This window comes from Ranitomeya imitator, chromosome 6, assembly GCF_032444005.1.
Source record: "Ranitomeya imitator isolate aRanImi1 chromosome 6, aRanImi1.pri, whole genome shotgun sequence".
NCBI classification, from domain to species: domain Eukaryota; kingdom Metazoa; phylum Chordata; class Amphibia; order Anura; family Dendrobatidae; genus Ranitomeya; species Ranitomeya imitator.
The window spans coordinates 539535078-539558612 of NC_091287.1; the positions used below are offsets into that span (position 1 = coordinate 539535078).

The 23535-nt window shown below is 42.6% G+C and overlaps 1 protein-coding gene across 2 annotated transcripts in view; it reads right to left on the minus strand.

Moving 5' to 3' along the window:
* Positions 1 to 1155: 1155 nt before the first annotated feature.
* ST3GAL1 (ST3 beta-galactoside alpha-2,3-sialyltransferase 1) overlaps positions 1156 to 23535 on the minus strand; it is a 171711-nt gene continuing 149331 nt past the window's right edge. For both annotated transcript variants that reach the window (XM_069731944.1, XM_069731945.1), the window contains exons 6-8: positions 11197 to 11242; positions 4918 to 5037; positions 1156 to 2895 (exon numbers count right to left, since the gene is read on the minus strand). In XM_069731944.1, the coding sequence (XP_069588045.1) occupies positions 2722 to 2895; positions 4918 to 5037; positions 11197 to 11242 (340 nt within the window). In that variant the 3' untranslated portion in view covers positions 1156 to 2721. The remainder of the gene's footprint in view (positions 2896 to 4917; positions 5038 to 11196; positions 11243 to 23535) is intronic.

The following is a 23535-nucleotide window of genomic DNA, read 5'->3' on the forward strand; positions in this document are numbered from 1 at the left end:
TACCTAAGGTCCTGCAATGCCTGCACATGACAAAAGACATAGCAAATCAGAAAAACTGCCTGTTTCCTCATGTGCAGGACCTTAGGTATCCATGGTTACGACCACTGATATAGTGACAGCTGGTTGCTAGTGGTCATAACCATGGATACCTAAGGTCCTGCAATGCCTGCACAAGAGGAAAGAGACATAGCAAATCAGAAGAACTATACTACATTTCTAATTGGAGGTATTTGCTAATAATAATATTATCACACCTACTACATATTGAGATAGGATCTAGAAGATGGGAATATATTGGGGTATATGTTATGCAGAAATCACAAATAAAAAGGAAAGAATAAAAAAATAATAAAACAAATAATGCTTAGGATCTAGAAATAGCATTGTCAACTTTAAAGCAAACTAAAATGTTACTCTTATTTAAACAAACAATATAAAAACACATTTTTTTTAGCATAAAATGGCTATAGAAAAGTACGACAATACCATAAGTGTACACTGCATAGAATTTCTGATTTGCACAAAATTACATCAACTTTTGGACAGAATTTAAAAAAGATAATATAACTTTCCAAAAACTTTTTAACTTTTGAAAAAAAAAACAACAACTTTTCAACATTAAAAAAAAATCAAAAAAAAAATTCATAGTTTTAACTTTTGCAGATTTTATATTCTAGTTATGATATTGTCGAGAATTTATCTGCATGCAAACTTCTACCAAGATTAAATAATAAAAATAAAAAAAAATCACAGCATAAATGAATTATATTATTATTAACAAAATGAGATGCTGGAATAATAAGTAAATATTTCACAGAGGAAAATTTATCGAGGGTCAGAAAAAAAAAAGTTTTCTAACTTTCCAAGTTCTTGCAAATGACATGGTCATGTATTACAGGCACAAAAAGCTAAAAGACAGAAATTAGCCCTTGCTGATTAAAAAAAATTATACATTTTTTTTTTGTAAATTTTGCCCTTGGACTTGACAAGCCAGATTACATTTTTACACCCTATTTGAACAATCTGGACACACAGATACGTAAAACTACCGTATTTCTTAACAACGGCACTAAATTAAATTATAAAAAAAAAGAAAGAAAAAAAACTTTGCAAAAAAATTAAAATTTCAAAAGTTTGAACATTTTTTTTTTTTTTACACAGGCACCTCTCCCTTGGTAGTAAATATTAGAGATAGCTCTAACCCCCAATCCAAGACAAAAAAAAACATTTCAATTTTTTTTTATTATTTAAGGAAACAAATTCAAAGCCGTAGATCAAGTAAAAAAAAAAAAAAAAAAAATTAGATGGGAGGATATAATGTTCTATCCATTTCCCAACTAAAACCCCAATTTAAAATAAGGCCTTAAAAATAAAATTATGTGTACCCTTCCCCATCCACCCGTTGCATTTTGGCAAAAAAAAAAAAAAAAACAAAAAACAAAAAAAAACAGCAACACAAAAAAAAGCACAAAAATACCTCCATGCTTTCCTTGAAAATTGACTGTAAGCAATAAATAACAAGTTCGCTGAGGTATTTACACAAACAGAAAAGTTTTTAAATCAAAAAGACCAATTTCTTTTCCTAAATTTTGGGCAATTGCCTCGTGACTGTAAAATATATATATATTTAAGCAATTTTCAACCTAAAAAAAAAAAAAGAAAAGTTGAAAAACGTTTCATGATTAAAACCTATTTTTTTCCTCAGCCACAACATGAAAAATAAAAGATTATCAAAAATTAATAATATGAAACCATGTACAAATAGAAAAAAAGTACAAATATTTCAATATGGGAGTCTTTACCTAGACCATTGAAATTCACAGAGGACCCTATTTTAGTTGTAGACTTAAAAAAGAGTGAAGAGAAGGTCCAGTTGGTCCTGGTTTTGGACTTAACACATACATTGCATTCGGATGGTCCTCCTGATTTCGAGACCAAAAATGTTGGAAATCTTCTTGAACCTGATGTTCTATGTATCTAGAACATGAGTGGTGGTTATTGATGCGAGAGACTCGCATCACACTCACAAGTGTGACGCCGGCCTTATGTGGTCTTCAGAAGAAAAAGAAGGGATCTTTGGACTTTTAAGACCAGCCGTTGTGTCCACGGGACCTCTAATGGATCATTTCTCTCCGGTGGTCTTCAGAAGAGCACTGTTTGCTTGGACTTTTAAGACCAGCCATGATAGTGATAAAACTAGATTTGAATCCAAGCAGGTTCCCAATGGATTATCTCCCTACAGTGGTCTTCAGAAGAACAATATGTCTTTAGACTTGTTAATACCAGCCATGATTGTAATAAAACTAGATGAGTCCAGAGAGTTCCCAATGGATTATCTTGCTCCGGTGGTCATCAGAAGAACAATGATATGTCCTTGGACTTTTAAGACCAGTCATAATAGTAATAAAACTAGATTTGAGTCCATGGAGTTCCCAATGGATCATCTCGCTATGGTTGTCTTCAGAAGAACAATGTGTCCTTGGACCTTTTGATCACCCGTGATAGGTCCATCTCTTCTACATTAATCCTCCAACTATTCGGAGAGCCTCCATCCACCTAGTTAGCCCCATTTCCGTGTCCCCATAAGTTTTTATTTTCCATAACGAAAACTTTTCAATTAATACTCATTGCACAAACACCAAATTCCCCACGGTCTTCCAGAACACCATAAATATGGACACCGTATCCAGGCCAATCCGCCGTATATTGTCCTCAGCGGGGTCATCTGCCTCTGTAAACTTTGATTTTGTTAACAGAAGTAAGGTTTCCTATAATTTCGGCTTCGAAGTCTGCGTCATGGACGCCGGTTTGTCTGAAGGCTCCGGCAGATCCGTTGTTCTCCCAGTAATGATGCCAGTTTCCTTTACTGTTGGCACCAAAACCGTACAAATCCACCTGCGAAAACAGGTTCAAAAATAAAAATCTTAACAATTACATTATTCTTCATTTAACTAAACCTACTCCCTCTTACTGCACCAATCCTGATTTTTGGTATATTTTTGGCTTTTAACCCCTTTCTGACCTCGGACGGGATAGTATGTCCGAGGTCAGATCCCCTGCTTTGATGCGGGCTCCGGCGGTAAACCTGCATCAAAGCTGGGACATGTCAGCTGTTTTGCACAGCTGACATGTGCGTGCAATAGCGTCAAGTAGAATCGCGATCCACCTGCTGCTATTATCTAGTTAAATGCCGATGTCAAAAGCCAACAGCGATGTGTCGGAATGATAACCAGAGATCTATTGAAGACCTCTATGGTTGTTGATGCCGGCTTGCCCCTGTGGTTGGCGCTCATAGCCAGCCTGTAATTCTGCTACATAGGGGTTATTTATGCTTTGCTCCTATGTAGCAGAGCCAATCAAGTTGTGCCAGCCTCTAGCCTACCATGGAAGCTATTGAAGCATGGCAAAAGTAAAAAAAAAAAAAAAAAAAAAAAAGTTTTAAAAAATATGAAAAAATAAATTAAAATAAAATAAAAGTTGAAATCACCCCCCTTTTGCCCCATTCAAAATAAAACAATAATAAAATTTTTTTTAAAAATCAAACCTCCACATATTTGGTATCGCCGTGTTCAGAATCACCCGATCTATCAATAAAAAAAAAGGATTAACCTGATCGCTAAACGGCATAGTGAGAAGAAAAATGTGAAATGCCAGAATTACGTTTTTTTGGTTGCCGTGACATTGCATTAAAATGCAATAACGGGCGATCAAAGGAACGTATCTGCACAAAAATGGTATAATTAAAAACGCCAGCTCGGCACGCAAAAAATAAGCCTTCACCTGACCCCAGATCACGAAAAATGGAGACGCTACGGGCATCGGAACATTGTGCAAATTTTTTTTTTTTTTTTAAAGAAAAGTTTGGAATTTTTTTCACCACTTTGATAAAAAATAACCTAGTCATGTTTAGTGTCCATGAACTCATAATGACCTGGAGAATCATAATGGCAGGTTAGTTTTAGCATTTAGTGAACCTAGCAAAAAAGCCAAACAAAAAAAACCAGTGTGGGGTTGCACTTTTTTTTGGGGGAATTTCACCGCACTTGGAATTTTTTTTCCCATTTTCCAGTACATGGTAAAACCAATGATGTCGTTCAAAAGTAGAACTTGTCCCTCAAAAAATAAGCCCTCTCATGGCCATACTGATGGAAAAATAAAAAAGTTATGGCTCTGGGAAGGAGGGGAGCGAAAAACGAAAATGCAAAACCCCAAAAAAGTTAGGGTCATGAAGGGGTTAAGAAAGTTACTGAAGTTCTAAACGGCAATCTGTCGACACAAAACGACTGTTCAAACCAAGCCCAGGTGCTCGGTGAACCCCTGACGTGGCCGACCAGTTCAGTGCTCCTCCCCACATACTTGTTTTTCATCTACGTCTGCCCTTTTCGTGCTCCATGAAGCCAAAGCTTTTAATCGAGGAGGAGGTTGGAGATAGATGCAAAACAAGTAGGAGGGAGATTTGGCCTCGTGAAAGGTGGATCGAGCATCTGTGCTTGGTTTGAACAGTCATTTTGTGCTGACAGATCACATTTGTTTAAAACTCAAGATCACTGGGGCAAAATTTTGGTTAGGGTTTTACTCCATCTCTGGTTCCTAGACCATGTTGACCCAAAATTGCAGAAAGTTCTAGAAGTTCCTAGAGGTCGATCATGCGCAATTCCACTCCATTCATTCTTAAAGAGACCGCTGGAGATGGCAAAGAGCAGCTGTAGGCTGACCATCAGGACTCCTACGAGAATGAAGGGAGCAGCAACGGGCACGATCAGCCACCCCGGGTCTCTCGAGATCGGCGGGGCTCCCAGAGGTCGGACCCCCCAGAGACCAGGAAATTATTCTCCATCCTATGGATCTGGGAAAACTTCCAAAACTTGAGAATATCCCTTTAAGTTCGGCATAACATGCCAGGTATAAGAGTCCTACCTGATCGCAGACGTGAAGAGCAAATATGACGCTCAGGATTCCGGTAGACGGGTATCGGCCGTGGTGAAATAGCCACCTGTCATAGATGTATTTCATAAATTCCGGGTGGTAGACAAGAATCTGTCCAAAAGAAAAGGAAAAATGAAAAATAAATACACTTTCCATTCCCAGGTTGAACTTACGGTAATTATTGATTTTTTTTTTACAAAACTTTATTACAAATAAAGTAACTAAGAATGACAAAATATAACAATTTATAGATAAGTCCCACAACCCCACCCATTCATCGTGCACTACTAATTAGGGGGCGCTCTAACCCCACCCATTCATCGTGCACTACTAATTAGGGGGCACTCTAACCCCACCCATTCATCGTGCACTACTAATTAGGGGGCGCTCTAACCCCACCCATTCATCGTGCACTACTAATTAGGGGGCGCTGTAACCCCACCCATTCATCGTGCACTACTAATTAGGGGGCACTCTAACCCCACCCATTCATCGTGCACTACTAATTAGGGGGCACTCTAACCCCACCCATTCATCGTGCACTACTAATTAGGGGGCGCTCCAACCCCACCCATTCATCGTGCACTACTAATTAGGGGGCGCTGTAACCCCACCCATTCATCGTGCACTACTAATTAGGGGGCGCTCTAACCCCATCCATTCATTGTGCACTACTAATTAGGGGGCGCTCTAACCCCACCCACGTGCACTACTAATTAGGGGGCGCTCTAACCCCACCCATTCATCGTGCACTACTAATTAGGGGGCGCTCTAACCCAACCCATTCATCGTGCACTACTAATTAGGGGGCGCTCTAACCCCACCCATTCATCGTGCACTACTAATTAGGGGGCGCTCTAACCCCATCCATTCATTGTGCACTACTAATTAGGGGGCGCTCTAACCCCACCCACGTGCACTACTAATTAGGGGGCGCTCTAACCCCACCCATTCATCGTGCACTACTAATTAGGGGGCGCTCTAACCCAACCCATTCATCGTGCACTACTAATTAGGGGGCGCTCTAACCCCACCCATTCATCGTGCACTACTAATTAGGGGGCGCTCTAACCCCACCCATTCATCGTGCACTACTAATTAGGGGGCGCTCTAACCCCACCCATTCATCGTGCACTACTAATTAGGGGGCGCTCTAACCCCACCCATTCATCGTGCACTACTAATTAGGGGGCGCTCTAACCCCACCCATTCATCGTGCACTACTAATTAGGGGGCGCTCTAACCCAACCCATTCATCGTGCACTACTAATTAGGGGGCGCTGTAACCCCACCCATTTATCGTGCACTACTAATTAGGGGGCGCTCTAACCCCACCCATTCATCGTGCACTACTAATTAGGGGGCGCTGTAACCCCACCCATTTATCGTGCACTACTAATTAGGGGGCGCTGTAACCCCACCCATTCATCGTGCACTACTAATTAGGGGGCACTCTAACCCCACCCATTCATCGTGCACTACTAATTAGGGGGCGCTCTAACCCCACCCATTCATCGTGCACTACTAATTAGGGGGCGCTCTAACCCCACCCATTCATCGTGCACTACTAATTAGGGGGCGCTCTAACCCCACCCATTCATAGTGCACTACTAATTAGGGGGCGCTCTAACCCCACCCATTCATCGTACACTAATTAGGGGGCGCTCTAACCCCACCCATTCATCGTGCACTACTAATTAGGGGGCGCTCCAACCCCACCCATTCATCGTGCACTACTAATTAGGGGGCGCTCCAACCCCACCCATTCATCGTGCACTACTAATTAGGGGGCACTCTAACCCCACCCATTCATCGTGCACTACTAATTAGGGGGCGCTCTAACCCCACCCATTCATCGTGCACTACTAATTAGGGGGCGCTCTAACCCCACCCATTCATCGTGCACTACTAATTAGGGGGCGCTCTAACCCCACCCATTCATCGTGCACTACTAATTAGGGGGCACTCTAACCCCACCCATTCATCGTGCACTACTAATTAGGGGGCGCTCTAACCCCACCCATTCATCGTGCACTACTAATTAGGGGGCGCTCTAACCCCACCCATTCATCGTGCACTACTAATTAGGGGGCGCTCTAACCCCACCCACGTGCACTACTAATTAGGGGGCGCTCTAACCCCACCCATTCATCATGCACTACTAATTAGGGGGCGCTCTAACCCCACCCACGTGCACTACTAATTAGGGGGCGCTCTAACCCCACCCATTCATCGTGCACTACTAATTAGGGGGTGCTCTAACCCCACCCATTCATCGTGCACTACTAATTAGGGGGCGCTTTAACCCAACCCATTCATCGTGCACTACTAATTAGGGGGCACTCTAACCCCACCCATTCATCGTGCACTACTAATTAGGGGGCGCTCTAACCCCACCCATTCATCGTGCACTACTAATTAGGGGGCGCTCTAACCCCACCCATTCATCGTGCACTACTAATTAGGGGGCGCTCTAACCCCACCCACGTGCACTACTAATTAGGGGGCGCTCCAACCCCACCCACGTGCACTACTAATTAGGGGGCGCTCTAACCCCACCCATTCATCATGCACTACTAATTAGGGGGCGCTCCAACCCCACCCATTCATCGTGCACTACTAATTAGGGGGCGCTCTAACCCCACCCATTCATCGTGCACTACTAATTAGGAGGCGCTCTAACCCCACCCATTCATCGTGCACTACTAATTAGGGGGCGCTCTAACCCCACCCATTCATCGTGCACTACTAATTAGGAGGCGCTCTAACCCCACCCATTCATCGTGCACTACTAATTAGGGGGCGCTCCAACCCCACCCATCCATCGTGCACTACTAATTAGGGGGTGCTCTAACCCCACCCATTTATCGTGCACTACTAATTAGGGGGCGCTCTAACCCCACCCATTCATCGTGCACTACTAATTAGGGGGCACTCTAACCCCACCCATTCATCGTGCACTACTAATTAGGGGGCGCTCCAACCCCACCCACGTGCACTACTAATTAGGGGGCGCTCCAACCCCACCCACGTGCACTACTAATTAGGGGGCGCTCTAACCCCGCCCATTCATCATGCACTACTAATTAGGGGGCGCTCCAACTCCACCCATTCATCATGCACTACTAATTAGGGGGCGCTCCAACCCCACCCTTTCATCGTGCACTACTAATTAGGGGGCGCTCTAACCCCACCCATTCATCGTGCACTACTAATCAAGGGGCGCTCCAACCCCACCCATTCATCGTGCACTACTAATTAGGGGGCGCTCTAACCCCACCCATTCATCGTGCACTACTAATTAGGGGGCGCTCTAACCCCACCCATCCATCGTGCACTACTAATTAGGGGGCGCTCTAACCCCACCCATTTATCGTGCACTACTAATTAGGGGGCGTTCCAACCCCACCCATTCATCATGCACTACTAATTAGGGGGCGCTCTAACCCCACCCATTCATCGTGCACTACTAATTAGGGGGCGCTCTAACCCCACCCATTCATCGTACACTAATTAGGGGGCGATCTAACCCCACCCATTCATCGTGCACTACTAATTAGGGGGCGTTCTAACCCCACCCATTCATCGTGCACTACTAATTAGGGGGCGCTCCAACCCCACCCATTCATCGTGCACTACTAATTAGGGGGCGCTCTAACCCCACCCATTCATCGTGCACTACTAATTAGGGGGCGCTCTAACCCCACCCATTCATCGTGCACTACTAATTAGGGGGCGCTCTAACCCCACCCATTCATCGTGCACTAATTAGGGGGCGCTCCAACTCCACCCATTCATCGTGCACTACTAATTAGGGGGCGCTCTAACCCCACCCATTCATCGTGCACTACTAATTAGGGGGCGCTCTAACCCCACCCATTCATCGTGCACTAATTAGGGGGCGCTCCAACTCCACCCATTCATCATGCACTACTAATTAGGGGGCGCTCTAACCCCACCCATTCATCGTGCACTACTAATTAGGGGGCGCTCTAACCCCACCCATTCATAGTGCACTACTAATTAGGGGGCGCTTTAACCCCACCCATTCATCGTGCACTACTAATTAGGGGGCGCTCTAACCCCATCCATTCATTGTGCACTACTAATTAGGGGGCGCTCCAACCCCACCCATTCATCGTGCACTACTAATTAGGGGGCGCTCTAACCCCACCCATTCATCGTGCACTACTAATTAGGGGGCGCTCTAACCCCACCCATTCATCGTGCACTACTAATTAGGGGGCGCTCTAACCCCACCCATTCATCGTGCACTACTAATTAGGGGGCCCTCTAACCCCACCCATTCATCGTGCACTACTAATTAGGGGGCGCTCTAACCCCACCCATTCATCGTGCACTAATTAGGGGGCGCTCCAACTCCACCCATTCATCATGCACTACTAATTAGGGGGCGCTCTAACCCCACCCATTCATCGTGCACTACTAATTAGGGGGAGCTCTAACCCCACCCATTCATAGTGCACTACTAATTAGGGGGCGCTTTAACCCCACCCATTCATCGTGCACTACTAATTAGGGGGCGCTCCAACCCCACCCATTCATCGTGCACTACTAATTAGGGGGCGCTCTAACCCCACCCATTCATCGTGCACTACTAATTAGGGGGCGCTCTAACCCCACCCATTCATCGTGCACTAATTAGGGGGTGCTCCAACTCCACCCATTCATAGTGCACTACTAATTAGGGGGCGCTCCAACCCCACCCATTCATCGTGCACTACTAATTAGGGGGCGCTCCATCCCCACCCATTCATCGTGCACTACTAATTAAGGGGCGCTCCAACCCCACCCATTCATCGTGCACTACTAATTAGGGGGCGCTCTAACCCCACCCATTCATCCTGCACTACTAATTAGGGGGCGCTCTAACCCCACCCATTCATCATGCACTACTAATTAGGGGGCGCTCTAACCCCACCCATTCATCGTGCACTACTAATTAGGGGGCGCTCTAACCCCACCCATTCATAGTGCACTACTAATTAGGGGGCGCTGTAACCCCACCCATTCATCGTGCACTACTAATTAGGGGGCGCTCTAACCCCACCCATTCATCGTGCACTACTAATTAGGGGGCGCTCTAACCCCACCCATTCATCGTGCACTACTAATTAGGGGGCGCTCTAACCCCACCCATTCATCGTGCACTACTAATTAGGGGGCGCTCTAACCCCACCCATTCATCGTGCACTACTAATTAAGGGGCGCTCCAACCCCACCCATTCATCATGCACTACTAATTAGGGGGCGCTGTAACCTCACCCATTTATCGTGCACTACTAATTAGGGGGCGCTCTAACCCCACCCATTCATCGTGCACTACTAATTAGGGGGCGCTCTAACCCCACCCATTCATAGTGCACTACTAATTAGGGGGCACTCTAACCCCACCCATTCATCGTGCACTACTAATTAGGGGGCGCTCTAACCACATCCATTCATCGTGCACTACTAATTAGGGGGCGCTCTAACCCCACCCATTCATAGTGCACTACTAATTAGGGGGCGCTTTAACCCCACCCATTCATCGTGCACTACTAATTAGGGGGCGCTCCAACCCCATCCATTCATCGTGCACTACTAATTAGGGGGCGCTCTAACCCCATCCATTCATCGTGCACTACTAATTAGGGGGCGCTCTAACCCCACCCATTCATCGTACACTAATTAGGGGGCGATCTAACCCCACCCATTCATCGTGCACTACTAATTAGGGGGTGCTCTAACCCCACCCATTCATCGTGCACTACTAATTAGGGGGCGCTCTAACCCCACCCATTCATCGTACACTAATTAGGGGGCGATCTAACCCCACCCATTCATCGTGCACTACTAATTAGGGGGTGCTCTAACCCCACCCATTCATCGTGCACTACTAATTAGGGGGCGCTCTAACCCCACCCATTCATCGTGCACTACTAATTAGGGGGCGATCTAACCCCACCCATTCATCGTGCACTACTAATTAGGGGGCGCTCCAACCCCACCCATTCATCGTGCACTACTAATTAGGGGGTGCTCTAACCCCACCCATTCATCGTGCACTACTAATTAGGGGGTGCTCTAACCCCACCCATTCATCGTGCACTACTAATTAGGGGGCGCTCCAACCCCACCCATTCATCGTGCACTACTAATTAGGGGGCGCTCTAACCCCACCCATTCATCGTGCACTACTAATTAGGGGGTGCTCTAACCCCACCCATTCATCACAATGATACTCCTAAATCCACATTTATGGCTCACCTTGTCTTTGCTGACTTTGATCTTCTGTGGCACTGGAGCATAAGTACTGGGGAAAAAAAAAGCAATATTAGTATCAGCCCATTACAAAATCCAGCTGTGAATGTGACACTTGTTATTTTTCCAGACTCCAAAAGAGCATTTCTGCCTAAAGGTACCGTCACACATAACGATATCGTTAACGATATCGTTGCTTTTTGTGACGTAGCAACGATATCGTTAAGGAAATTATGTGTGACAGCGACCAACGATCAGGCCCCTGCTGGGAGATCGTTGGTCGCTGAGGAAAGTCCAGAACTTTATTTCGTCGCTGGACTCCCGCTGTCATCGCTGGATTGGCGTGTGTGACACCGATCCAGCGATGTCTTCACTGGTAACCAGGGTAAACATCGGGTAACTAAGCGCAGGGCCGCGCTTAGTAACCTGATGTTTACCCTGGTTACCAGCGTAAACGTTAAAAAAAACAAACACTACATACTTACCTACCGCTGTCTGTCCACCAGCGCTGTGCTTCTCTGCACTCCTCCTGCACTGGCTGTGAGCGTCGGTCAGCCGGAAAGCACAGCGGTGACGTCACCGCTCTGCTTTCCGGCTGACCGGCGCTGACAGTGCAGAGAAAAGCAGAGCGCCGGAGGACAGACAGCTGAAGGTAAGTATGTAGTGTTTGTTTTTTTAACGTTTACGCTGGTAACCAGGGTAAACATTGGGTTACTAAGCGCGGCCCCGCCGCTTAGTAACCCGATGTTTACCCTGTTTACCGGGGACCTCGGGATCGTTGGTCGCTGGAGAGCTGTCTGTGTGACGGCTCTCCAGCGACCAAACAGCGACGCTGCAGCGTCGCTTAGTGTGACGGTACCTTAATTATTCAGCTATAAAGAAGTTCTCTGTGATGACATCATCGGACGGGATTATTTTGGCTGCCCGCGTATGACGGATGACATCACGCAATTATAAGGATAGACACTGCTGCTCTTCTGGCAGAAAGGACAGACAGAAAAACGTCAGCATTTCCAATTCCTTTTTTACATAACCGGTATGTACTCTGGAGGAACGCAGCGTAGAGATGTTTAATGTAGTATGCATCAGAGTTCCCATGGAGCAGATGCATGCCGCACACATGCACACTGATGGCACACACATGACACCCGCGTGAATCCGTCTGGGAATAGCATAGACTAGATAAATAAATAACTGAAAAATACTGATGTGGAGTTCCCCTTATTTTTAATAACCAGCTGAGGGAAAGCAGACAGCTGAAGTTATTATTCTGGGAAGGGGCCAATATCCATAAAGGTTCCCAGCCTATTAATAACAGCTCACGGCTGTGTACCCTTTACTGATTCTTAAAAAGGAGGGACCCTCCCAAAACAATGACGTGAGGTCCCCCTATATTTACTAACAAGCAAAGACTAAACAGACAGCCCATTAGATGTGCCAATTAAGGCGCTTAGCCTTGGCTCTTCCCGATTGCCCTGCTACGTCCCCATTACTAACCCCATACATTACACAGCCGACATCAACCCCAAAACCATTTCCCCACTTGACAACGCACCAGTGCAATCTGGAAAAGCTGAGGCTAAGCATCAGAACTGGTGCTTCTAATGGATGCACTATTTGTAGGGCGCCTGAGGGCTGGTGCTTTTAGTCTGGGAGGGGGCCCATATCCATGGCCCTCTCCCACCCTATTAAGATCAGCCTACAACTGTCTGTTTAAAGTTTGCTGATTATTAAAAAATAGAGGCGCCCCACGTCATTTTTCCAGGTCCCCCCTTTTAAAACAGGTAAGTCTAAACAGACAGTTGTGAGTTGATATTAGTAGGCTGGGAATCTTTATGGATATTGGCCCCTTCCCAGAATAATAACACCAGCCCCCAGCTGTCTGCTTTCTCTCAGCTGGTTGTTAAAAATAAGCCATTTTTTTAATTTATTTTTGTGCTAAATACAAGTACACAATCTCTATCTTTGAATATCTTTAATACATAAACACTATTTCATTTCTATGATGCATTTCATTCCATATGTGTCACAGGGAGAGCACATTGATAGCACACGGACCCACGGCTGGCACACGGACACCAAACCCCACCACCACCACCGGGCACAAGCAATTTCTTTAAAAAAAAAAAAAAATTTACAAAAAAGCAAAAAATAGAACATAAATTATACGATATATTTTTGTCTTAATGGATCCACAAAAAGTCATAGATAAAACAGCACATTTTCATAAAATATTTCAAAAGGAAAAATAATGTTGTAATGATCTTATGATCACTAGGGGGAGACAAAACATGTACATTTGGCTATAAGTATATATGAAGTTGGACAGCGCTCGTCATCCTAAATAACCGGGGATCATGAAAGGGTTGTACAGCCTTTTGGGAGATCATAGGGAAAGTGCCCAGCTAAGGAGTATATATGGTTTCATCCACTCACTCACTGAATTACACAGGGTGCATGACATCGAGAAGCTGCCACAATTAGCATCTGGGACAAGGAGCACAAAAAAAGTTTCAAGTTTTTGCGTTCAGGCTTAAAAATCATTTTTTTACAATTGAGTTTCATATAAAATGTTCCACGGTTTACAGGCTCATTGTTTTCCTAGCAAATTGCTGGCTGCAGAATCAATTAAACATAGATCTGTCAGCAATATCCTTCTGACATTTTCTGAGCCCTTTTCCAGGGCCTGCATTAGGGGAAGGCAGACCAGGCAGCTGCCTAGGGCCCCCACTCCTCTGGGGCTCCTGAGTACGAGGGGCCTGGCGCCACCCTCCTGCTTCGCGCGTTTAACTTATCGGCATCATAGACAAGAAATCCCATGCCCACTATACGTGCACAGACGAATGTGGTTCACCCACGGAGACGGACATGCGGCGTGTCTTTCCAGACTGCAGCATTTCTATTTATCTTGCGGAGAAGCGAGACTCCGCAACATAAATCTCACCCATACAACGTATTGGGCGCGGTGATTCCGCACGGTTTAGCGAACACGTGGATTCGCCTGCAGCCAATAGCCGACAGCACTGCCAATTACTGAAAGTGCGCGCCTGCCCTAAAGAGGCCGGGTAAGCGCACATGCTCAGTAATTGGCAGCGACATGAACTCAGCGCATGTAAAGACAACAGAAATGTTTCTGTGTGATGGTGCAATGTGAGAATTTGGGGCCCCACTTTAAACTTTTGCCCTGGGCCCCACTTTGTCTAAAACCAGCCGTACTCTTTTCAACACATTTATGGACAACCATGACAGTTCACCTGAACTTTGATGTGGTCTGTGGTCACAAACCAGGACAGAGGATCCAGAAAAAAGGTTTATAAACTCCTGATAGATTCTCACTTAACTCATTCTGCAGCCAATTGCGTAAAAATGTTAATAAAACCTAATTGCAAAAACATGCAATTAAATAAAATTTAAAAAAATGCCTCTAAAGGTGCCTTGAAGATAACTGGAAGGAAGCGAATGGACACGTGATGGAACCCCAAGTTATTCCGTCATGTCAGAAAGCACCGGAATCGTCCAATATTGCCCGTATGATTAATTGTAACACTAAAACGATAGCGGCTTGTTCTTAAAAGTTCTGGTTCCGGAACATAAAATAAGAAATCTCTAATGTGACAAGTAGACGAAAGTCCACCCTATCCTGCGAGATCCAGAATCCACCCTTCACGTGGCCGGCCTGAGGGGCACAATGGTGTCCTATGTCACAGGGGGATTTACAAAAATAAATAAAAATCGGATCATTGCAGCAGAATCCGCTAATCCCTGGTGTCGCCCAACGGAGGGGCCGTCAGTAGACAGCAGGAGGCGGCAGCTGCGTGACCGGGGAACCTGTAACTCAATCATGTAGGAATCCCGGAGCTTCACGTCTCAACGCGGCCTCATCAAGCCAATAAATCCGACCAAACAGAGGCCATTGTCTCACCTGAAGGCCAGACAATGAGACAATTGAGCCGTCCGTAATGAATCCTAAGCCAACCTCTTAATTACATAAAGTATCAATGATGCATGTGAGGGTGGCACTGCTCGGGAAACGGGGGCTCCGGAGAGAAGAAAGACGAATATTCTAACTTGATCTTCCATGGCACTCACCCCCCTCCCCACAAAAAAAAAAAAAAAAAGTTGAAGGTCTCATATTGTCAATACTTTGGATATTCACCTCTATATGGGACCTCGAAAAGTCAAGACAAGTGCTACAAGAACTACATGACCGGTTATGGATCTGGTTAAGCCTGCTGCTTAAAAAAAAAGAAGCTGTATGTGCTTATAGGACAGGGAGAATTATTATTATTATTTTTTTTTGTTTACCTCATCTGTTTTTTTTATTCGCAGTGCTGATTTGTGACCACATCAAAGCTGAGCTCAACTTTGAAGTGGTCTGTGGTTAAAAAACAGCACAGAGGAGTTAATAAAGTGGTTTATTTGCCAACGCGTTTCAGAGTCCATCTGACTTCATCAGGACGAGCGTCTGCGACAGACAGCGGCCCGGGCATCACCGCCTGACCCCGAGCTAGCCGCCTCTGGGGTAAAATATAGGAAGTATAAAGGTCCATGGCAGTCTGGAAATGCTTCCGATGTCCAAGGAGAGACCACAAACTGAGGGACAATCCAGACATTTGGACCCCAACCATTCGGCCTTTGTTGGGTTCCCCACCACTAGTCCGCCTCCTCCACAGGAATCTGGTAACTTTCTCTACTTCTGAAGAACAACATGAACTGGATCGTGTAGCAACGAACCTCATTAGTCCCTCTAGGACCACAGAGGTGATAGGGTCAAGATTCTGCCCCAACTTCCCAAGATGACCTTGTGGGAGCTCCATATAAATCTATGGACAGTAGACAAGGATCTGTCCATAGAAATTGACATTGGCCCCACTGGGCAGTTGTCGGTGGCCATTGTTTTGATTTCTTTTAGGTACTTTTAAATAGAAATGCAACAACCTGGCACAGCACTTATGGTGCCCTTGAGGCAAGAAATGACTTCCAGTGAGATACTACATTGCATTAGACGTCATGGCAGACATAGCTGTCAAAGGTCGGTGGTCTCCAACCTGTGGCTCCTCTACAATTGTGTAACCATGGAAGCACCGAAGCATGGATGAACTGAGGCATGGACGCACCGAAGCATGGATGAACTGAGGCACGGACGCACCGAGGCGCAGGCCTGGATGCACAAAGGCACAGGCATAGACGCACATAAGCATGGACGCACCGAGGCACAGGCATGCACACACTGAGGCATGGACCCACCGAGGCATAGACGCACCAAAGCATGGATGCACAGGCATGGATGCACTGAGGCACAGGCATGGAAGCACTGAGGCATAGACACACCGAGGCACAGGCATGAACACACCAAGGCATGGAGGCTCCGAAGCATGGACGCACTGAGGCATGGACGCACAGAGGCATGGACGCACAGAGGCATGGACGCACAGAGGCATGGACGCACAGAGGCATGGACACACCGAGGCACAGGCATGGTAGCACCAAAGCATGGAGGCGCTGAGGCATAAAAGCACCGAGGCACCGGCATGTACACACTGAGGCATGGACGCACCAAAGCATGGATGCACCGAACAATGGATGTTCCGAAACATGGATTCACCTAGGCATGGACGCACCGAGGAATGAACCCCCCGAAGCACAAGCATGGATGCACCGAAGCATGGATGACTAAGGCATGAAAGCACTGAGGCACAGGCATGGACGCGCAATGCACATACATGGACGCGCCAAGACAAAAGAGCGGACGCACTGAGTCACAGGTGCGGTCACACCAATTCACGGGGAAGGTGGTTGCATTGATGCAAAGAAGTGGACGCACAGGCGCAGACGCAACTAGACACAAGTGTGAATACACCAGAACAGAGGCAGGGACGCACCAAGACACAGGCATGAAAACCAAGAGACAAGATGGATGCACCAAGTCACAGGTCCGGACACACCGAGGCACAAGACTGGATACACCAAGACAAAAACAGGGACACCAAGACACAAAATGGATGCACCAAGACACGGGAATGAACACCACGACACCAGATTGATGCACCAAACCCTGGCCAGGACGCACCAAGACACAGGCCTGAATGCACTAATACACCGGCTGAATGTACCAAGACACAGTATCCCTATAACCAACTAGCACCCATAAAAGTAACAACCCAAGTAGGAAAAAGGAGCAGTGAAAAAGAGACACAAACCCAAGAACCCAACTGCTTCGTTCTAGGAAGCAATTTTTTCTCACCCCAGAGCTGGATTCACAGCTACACTGCTCAGTACGGCTATATAATATTCTCTATGCTGTTGGTGCTTCTGAACTTTTGCTACATAGAGACAGGAGAGCAGGAATCCCTCATGTCTGTGTGTGCTCTGTATGGGAGACATTGTATCAGCTAGTTTTCACCCACTAACTCAGAGAAAACTGGAAATTAGAGACAGGAGTATGCAAAGGGGAAAATGTTGAAAAATGAAGGATACAAGTCATATAATGGTCAGAAATAGTGGTATTCGTTGTGCACACATGACAGCTTGTCATTGTCAAACGGTCACCACAAATGAAAGTGCACTGTAAGAAACATGTGCCACACCGCAATCATGGCCCCAATGACCGCGTACCATTAGCTCATCATCAGACGGAGCCCGAATCCTCATTCCACATCAGGACTGGTCCAGCACGAACACAAGACCCCATTACACAATCATTGCATTCATGTCGACAATTGATATTGTGGATTAGATCTGAAAACATTCCCTGATCTTATGAGATAAACTACTGCAGCCGATGTCTAGTGCGGTTATTGTAAAACCGCTATCAACAATCCACATTACACTCGTAGATAATCCCGGGTAATCTGCCCAGCTGCTGGGACTATGAGACTGACCGAGATCAGAAAGGCTGAGGCTGGAAAACAGGGAGAAAGAGAGAAATTCCACCTGCTAAAAAAACTGCACACCGATACCAGCTCCATCCATCAACTCTGCATGAACCAGATCAGCCAGTCATGGTCCATCCCGATGCCACTGGTAATGCCACAAAGCCGCAGGGGCGACCTCTGCACAAGCCGACCATTACAGGAGATCACAGACACAAAACTAACACCAGGCTACAGATAATGATACCGATATTATTGTACACAGGAGTAGTATTATAGTAGTTATATTCTTGTATATAGGAGCAGTATTATAGTAGTTATATTCTTGTACATAGGAGCAGTATTATAGTAGTTATATTCTTATACATAGGAGCAGTATTATAGTAGTTATATTCTTGTACATAGGGGCAGTATTATAGTAGTTATATTCTTGTACATAGGAGCAGTATTATAGTAGTTATATTCTTGTACATAGGGTCAGTATTATAGTAGTTATATTCTTCTACATAGGGGCAGTATTATAGTAGTTATATTCTTGTACATAGGAGCAGTATTATTGTAGCTATATTCTTGTACATAGGAGCAGTATTATAGTAGTTATATTCTTGTAAATAGGGGGCAGTGTTATAGTAGTTATATCCTTGTACATAGGAGCAGTATTATAGTAGTTATATTCTTGTAAATAGGAGCAGTATTATAGCAGTTATATTCTTGTATATAGGGACAGTATTATAGTAGTTATATTCTTGTACATAGGAGCAGTATTATAGTAGTTATATTCTTGTACATGGGGCTGTATTATAGTAGTTATATTCTTGTACATAGGGGCAGTATTATAGTAGTTATATTCTTATACATAGGAGCAGTATTATAGTAGTTATATTCTTGTACATAGGAGCAGTATTATAGTAGTTATATTCTTGTACATAGGAGCAGTATTATAGTAGTTATATTCTTGTACATAGGGTCAGTATTATAGTAGTTATATTCTTCTACATAGGGGCAGTATTATAGTAGTTATATTCTTGTACATAGGAGCAGTATTATTGTAGCTATATTCTTGTACATAGGAGCAGTATTATAGTAGTTATATTCTTGTAAATAGGGGGCAGTGTTATAGTAGTTATATTCTTGTACATAGGGGCAGTATTATAGTAGTTATATTCTTGTACATAGGGGGCAGTATTATAGTAGTTATATTCTTGTACATAGGAGCAGTATTATTGTAGCTATATTCTTGTACATAGGAGCAGTATTATAGTAGTTATATTCTTGTAAATAGGGGGCAGTGTTATAGTAGTTATATTCTTGTACATAGGGGCAGTATTATAGTAGTTATATTCTTGTACATAGGGGGCAGTATTATAGTAGTTATATTCTTGTACATAGGAGCAGTATTATTGTAGCTATATTCTTGTACATAGGAGCAGTATTATAGTAGTTATATTCTTGTACATAGGGGGCAGTGTTATAGTAGTTATATTCTTGTACATAGGAGCAGTATTATAGTAGTTATATTCTTGTACATAGGGGGCAGTATTATAGTAGTTATATTCTTGTACATAGGGGCATTATTATAGTAGTTATATTCTTGTACATAGGGGGCAGTATTATAGTAGTTATATTCTTGTACATAGGGGTAGTATTATAGTAGTTATATTCTTGTACATAGGAGCAGTATTATTGTAGCTATATTCTTGTACATAGGAGCAGTATTATAGTAGTTATATTCTTGTACATAGGGGGCAGTATTATAGTAGTTATATTCTTGTACATAGGGGCAGAATTATAGTAGTTATATTCTTGTACATAGCAGCAGTATTATAGTAGTTATATTCTTGTATATAGGAGCAGTATTATAGTAGTTATATTCTTGTATATAGGAGCAGTATTATAGTAGTTATATTCTTGTGTATAGGAGCAGTATTATAGTAGTTATATTCTTGTACATAGGGCAGTATTATAGTAGTTATATTCTTGTACACAGGGCAGTATTATAGTAGTTATATTCTTGTACATAGGAGGCAGAATTATAGTAGTTATATTCTTGTACATAGCAGCAGTATTATAGTAGTTATATTCTTGTACATCGGGGCAGAATTATAGTAGTTATATTCTTGTACATAGGGGCAGAATTATAGTAGTTATATTCTTGTACATAGGGGCAGTATTATAGTAGTTATATTCTTGTACATAGGAGGCAGAATTATAGTAGTTATATTCTTGTACATAGCAGCAGTATTATAGTAGTTATATTCTTGTACATAGGAGCAGTATTATAGTAGTTATATTCTTGTACATAGGGGCAGAATTATAGTAGTTATATTCTTGTACATAGGGGCAGAATTATAGTAGTTATATTCTTGTACATAGGGGCAGTATTATAGTAGTTATATTCTTGTACATAGGGGCAGAATTATAGTAGTTATATTCTTGTACATAGGGGCAGAATTATAGTAGTTATATTCTTGTACATAGCGGCAGTATTATAGTAGTTATATTCTTGTACATAGGGGCAGAATTATAGTAGTTATATTCTTGTACATAGGGGCAGAATTATAGTAGTTATATTCTTGTACATAGGAGGCAGAATTATAGTAGTTATATTCTTGTACATAGGAGCAGTATTATAGTAGTTATATTCTTGTAAATAGGGGCAGAATTATAGTAGTTATATTCTTGTATATAGGAGCAGTATTATAGTAGTTATATTCTTGTACATAGGGGCAGAATTATAGTAGTTATATTCTTGTACATAGGAGGCAGTATTATAGTAGCTATATTCTTGTACATAGGAGCAGTATTATAGTAGTTATATTCTTGTACATAGGGGGCAGTGTTATAGTAGTTATATTCTTGTACATAGGGGCAGTATTATAGTAGTTATATTCTTGTACATAGGGGGCAGTATTATAGTAGCTATATTCTTGTACATAGGAGCAGTATTATTGTAGCTATATTCTTGTACATAGGAGCAGTATTATAGTAGTTATATTCTTGTACATAGGGGGCAGTGTTATAGTAGTTATATTCTTGTACATAGGAGCAGTATTATAGTAGTTATATTCTTGTACATAGGGGGCAGTATTATAGTAGTTATATTCTTGTACATAGGGGCATTATTATAGTAGTTATATTCTTGTACATAGGGGGCAGTATTATAGTAGTTATATTCTTGTACATAGGGGTAGTATTATAGTAGTTACATTCTTGTACATAGGAGCAGTATTATTGTAGCTATATTCTTGTACATAGGAGCAGTATTATAGTAGTTATATTCTTGTACATAGGGGGCAGTATTATAGTAGTTATATTCTTGTACATAGGAGCAGTATTATAGTAGTTATATTCTTGTACATAGGGGGCAGTATTATAGTAGTTATATTCTTGTACATAGGGGCAGTATTATAGTAGTTATATTCTTGTACATAGGGGGCAGTGTTATAGTAGTTATATTCTTGTACATAGGAGCAGTATTATAGTAGTTATATTCTTGTACATAGGGGGCAGTATTATAGTAGTTATATTCTTGTACATAGGGGTATTATTATAGTAGCTATATTCTTGTACATAGGAGCAGTATTATTGTAGCTATATTCTTGTACATAGGAGCAGTATTATAGTAGTTACATTCTTGTACATAGGAGCAGTATTATAGTAGTTATATTCTTGTACATAGGGGGCAGTATTATAGTAGTTATATTCTTGTACATAGGGGCAGTATTATAGTAGTTATATTCTTGTACATAGGAGCAGTATTATAGTAGTTATATTCTTGTACATAGGGGGCAGTATTATAGTAGTTATATTCTTGTACATAGGGGGGAGTATTATAGTAGTTATATTCTTGTACATAGGGGCAGAATTATAGTAGTTATATTCTTGTACATATCAGCAGTATTATAGTAGTTATATTCTTGTATATAGGAGCAGTATTATAGTAGTTATATTCTTGTATATAGGAGCAGTATTATAGTAGTTATATTCTTGTACATAGGAGCAGTATTATAGTAGCTATATTCTTGTACATAGGAGCAGTATTATAGTAGTTATATTCTTGTACATAGGGGGCAGTATTATAGTAGTTATATTCTTGTACATAGGGGCAGAATTATAGTAGTTATATTCTTGTACATATCAGCAGTATTATAGTAGTTATATTCTTGTATATAGGAGCAGTATTATAGTAGTTATATTCTTGTATATAGGAGCAGTATTATAGTAGTTATATTCTTGTACATAGGGGCAGTATTATAGTAGTTATATTCTTGTATATAGGAGCAGTATTATAGTAGTTATATTCTTGTGTATAGGAGCAGTATTATAGTAGTTATATTCTTGTACATAGGGCAGTATTATAGTAGTTATATTCTTGTACATAGGGGCAGTATTATAGTAGTTATATTCTTGTACATAGGGGCAGTATTATAGTAGTTATATTCTTGTACACAGGGCAGTATTATAGTAGTTATATTCTTGTACATAGGAGCAGTATTATAGTAGTTATATTCTTGTATATAGGAGCAGTATTATAATAGTTATATTCTTGTACATAGGGGCAGAATTATAGTAGTTATATTCCTGTACATAGGGGCAGTATTATAGTAGTTATATTCTTGTACATAGGAGGCAGAATTATAGTAGTTATATTCTTGTACATAGCAGCAGTATTATAGTAGTTATATTCTTGTACATCGGGGCAGAATTATAGTAGTTATATTCTTGTACATAGGGGCAGAATTATAGTAGTTATATTCTTGTACATAGGGGCAGTATTATAGTAGTTATATTCTTGTACATAGGGGCAGTATTATAGTAGTTATATTCTTGTACATAGGAGGCAGAATTATAGTAGTTATATTCTTGTACATAGCAGCAGTATTATAGTAGTTATATTCTTGTACATCGGAGCAGAATTATAGTAGTTATATTCTTGTACATAGGGGCAGAATTATAGTAGTTATATTCTTGTACATAGGGGCAGAATTATAGTAGTTATATTCTTGTACATAGGGGCAGTATTATAGTAGTTATATTCTTGTACATAGGGGCAGAATTATAGTAGTTATATTCTTGTACATAGGGGCAGAATTATAGTAGTTATATTCTTGTACATAGGGGCAGTATTATAGTAGTTATATTCTTGTACATAGGGGCAGAATTATAGTAGTTATATTCTTGTACATAGGGGCAGAATTATAGTAGTTATATTCTTGTACATAGCAGCAGTATTATAGTAGTTATATTCTTGTACATAGGGGCAGAATTATAGTAGTCATATTCTTGTACATAGGGGCAGAATTATAGTAGTTATATTCTTGTACATAGGAGGCAGAATTATAGTAGTTATATTCTTGTACATAGGAGCAGTATTATAGTAGTTATATTCTTGTACATAGGGGCAGAATTATAGTAGTTATATTCTTGTACATAGGAGCAGTATTATAGTAGTTATATTCTTGTACATAGGGGC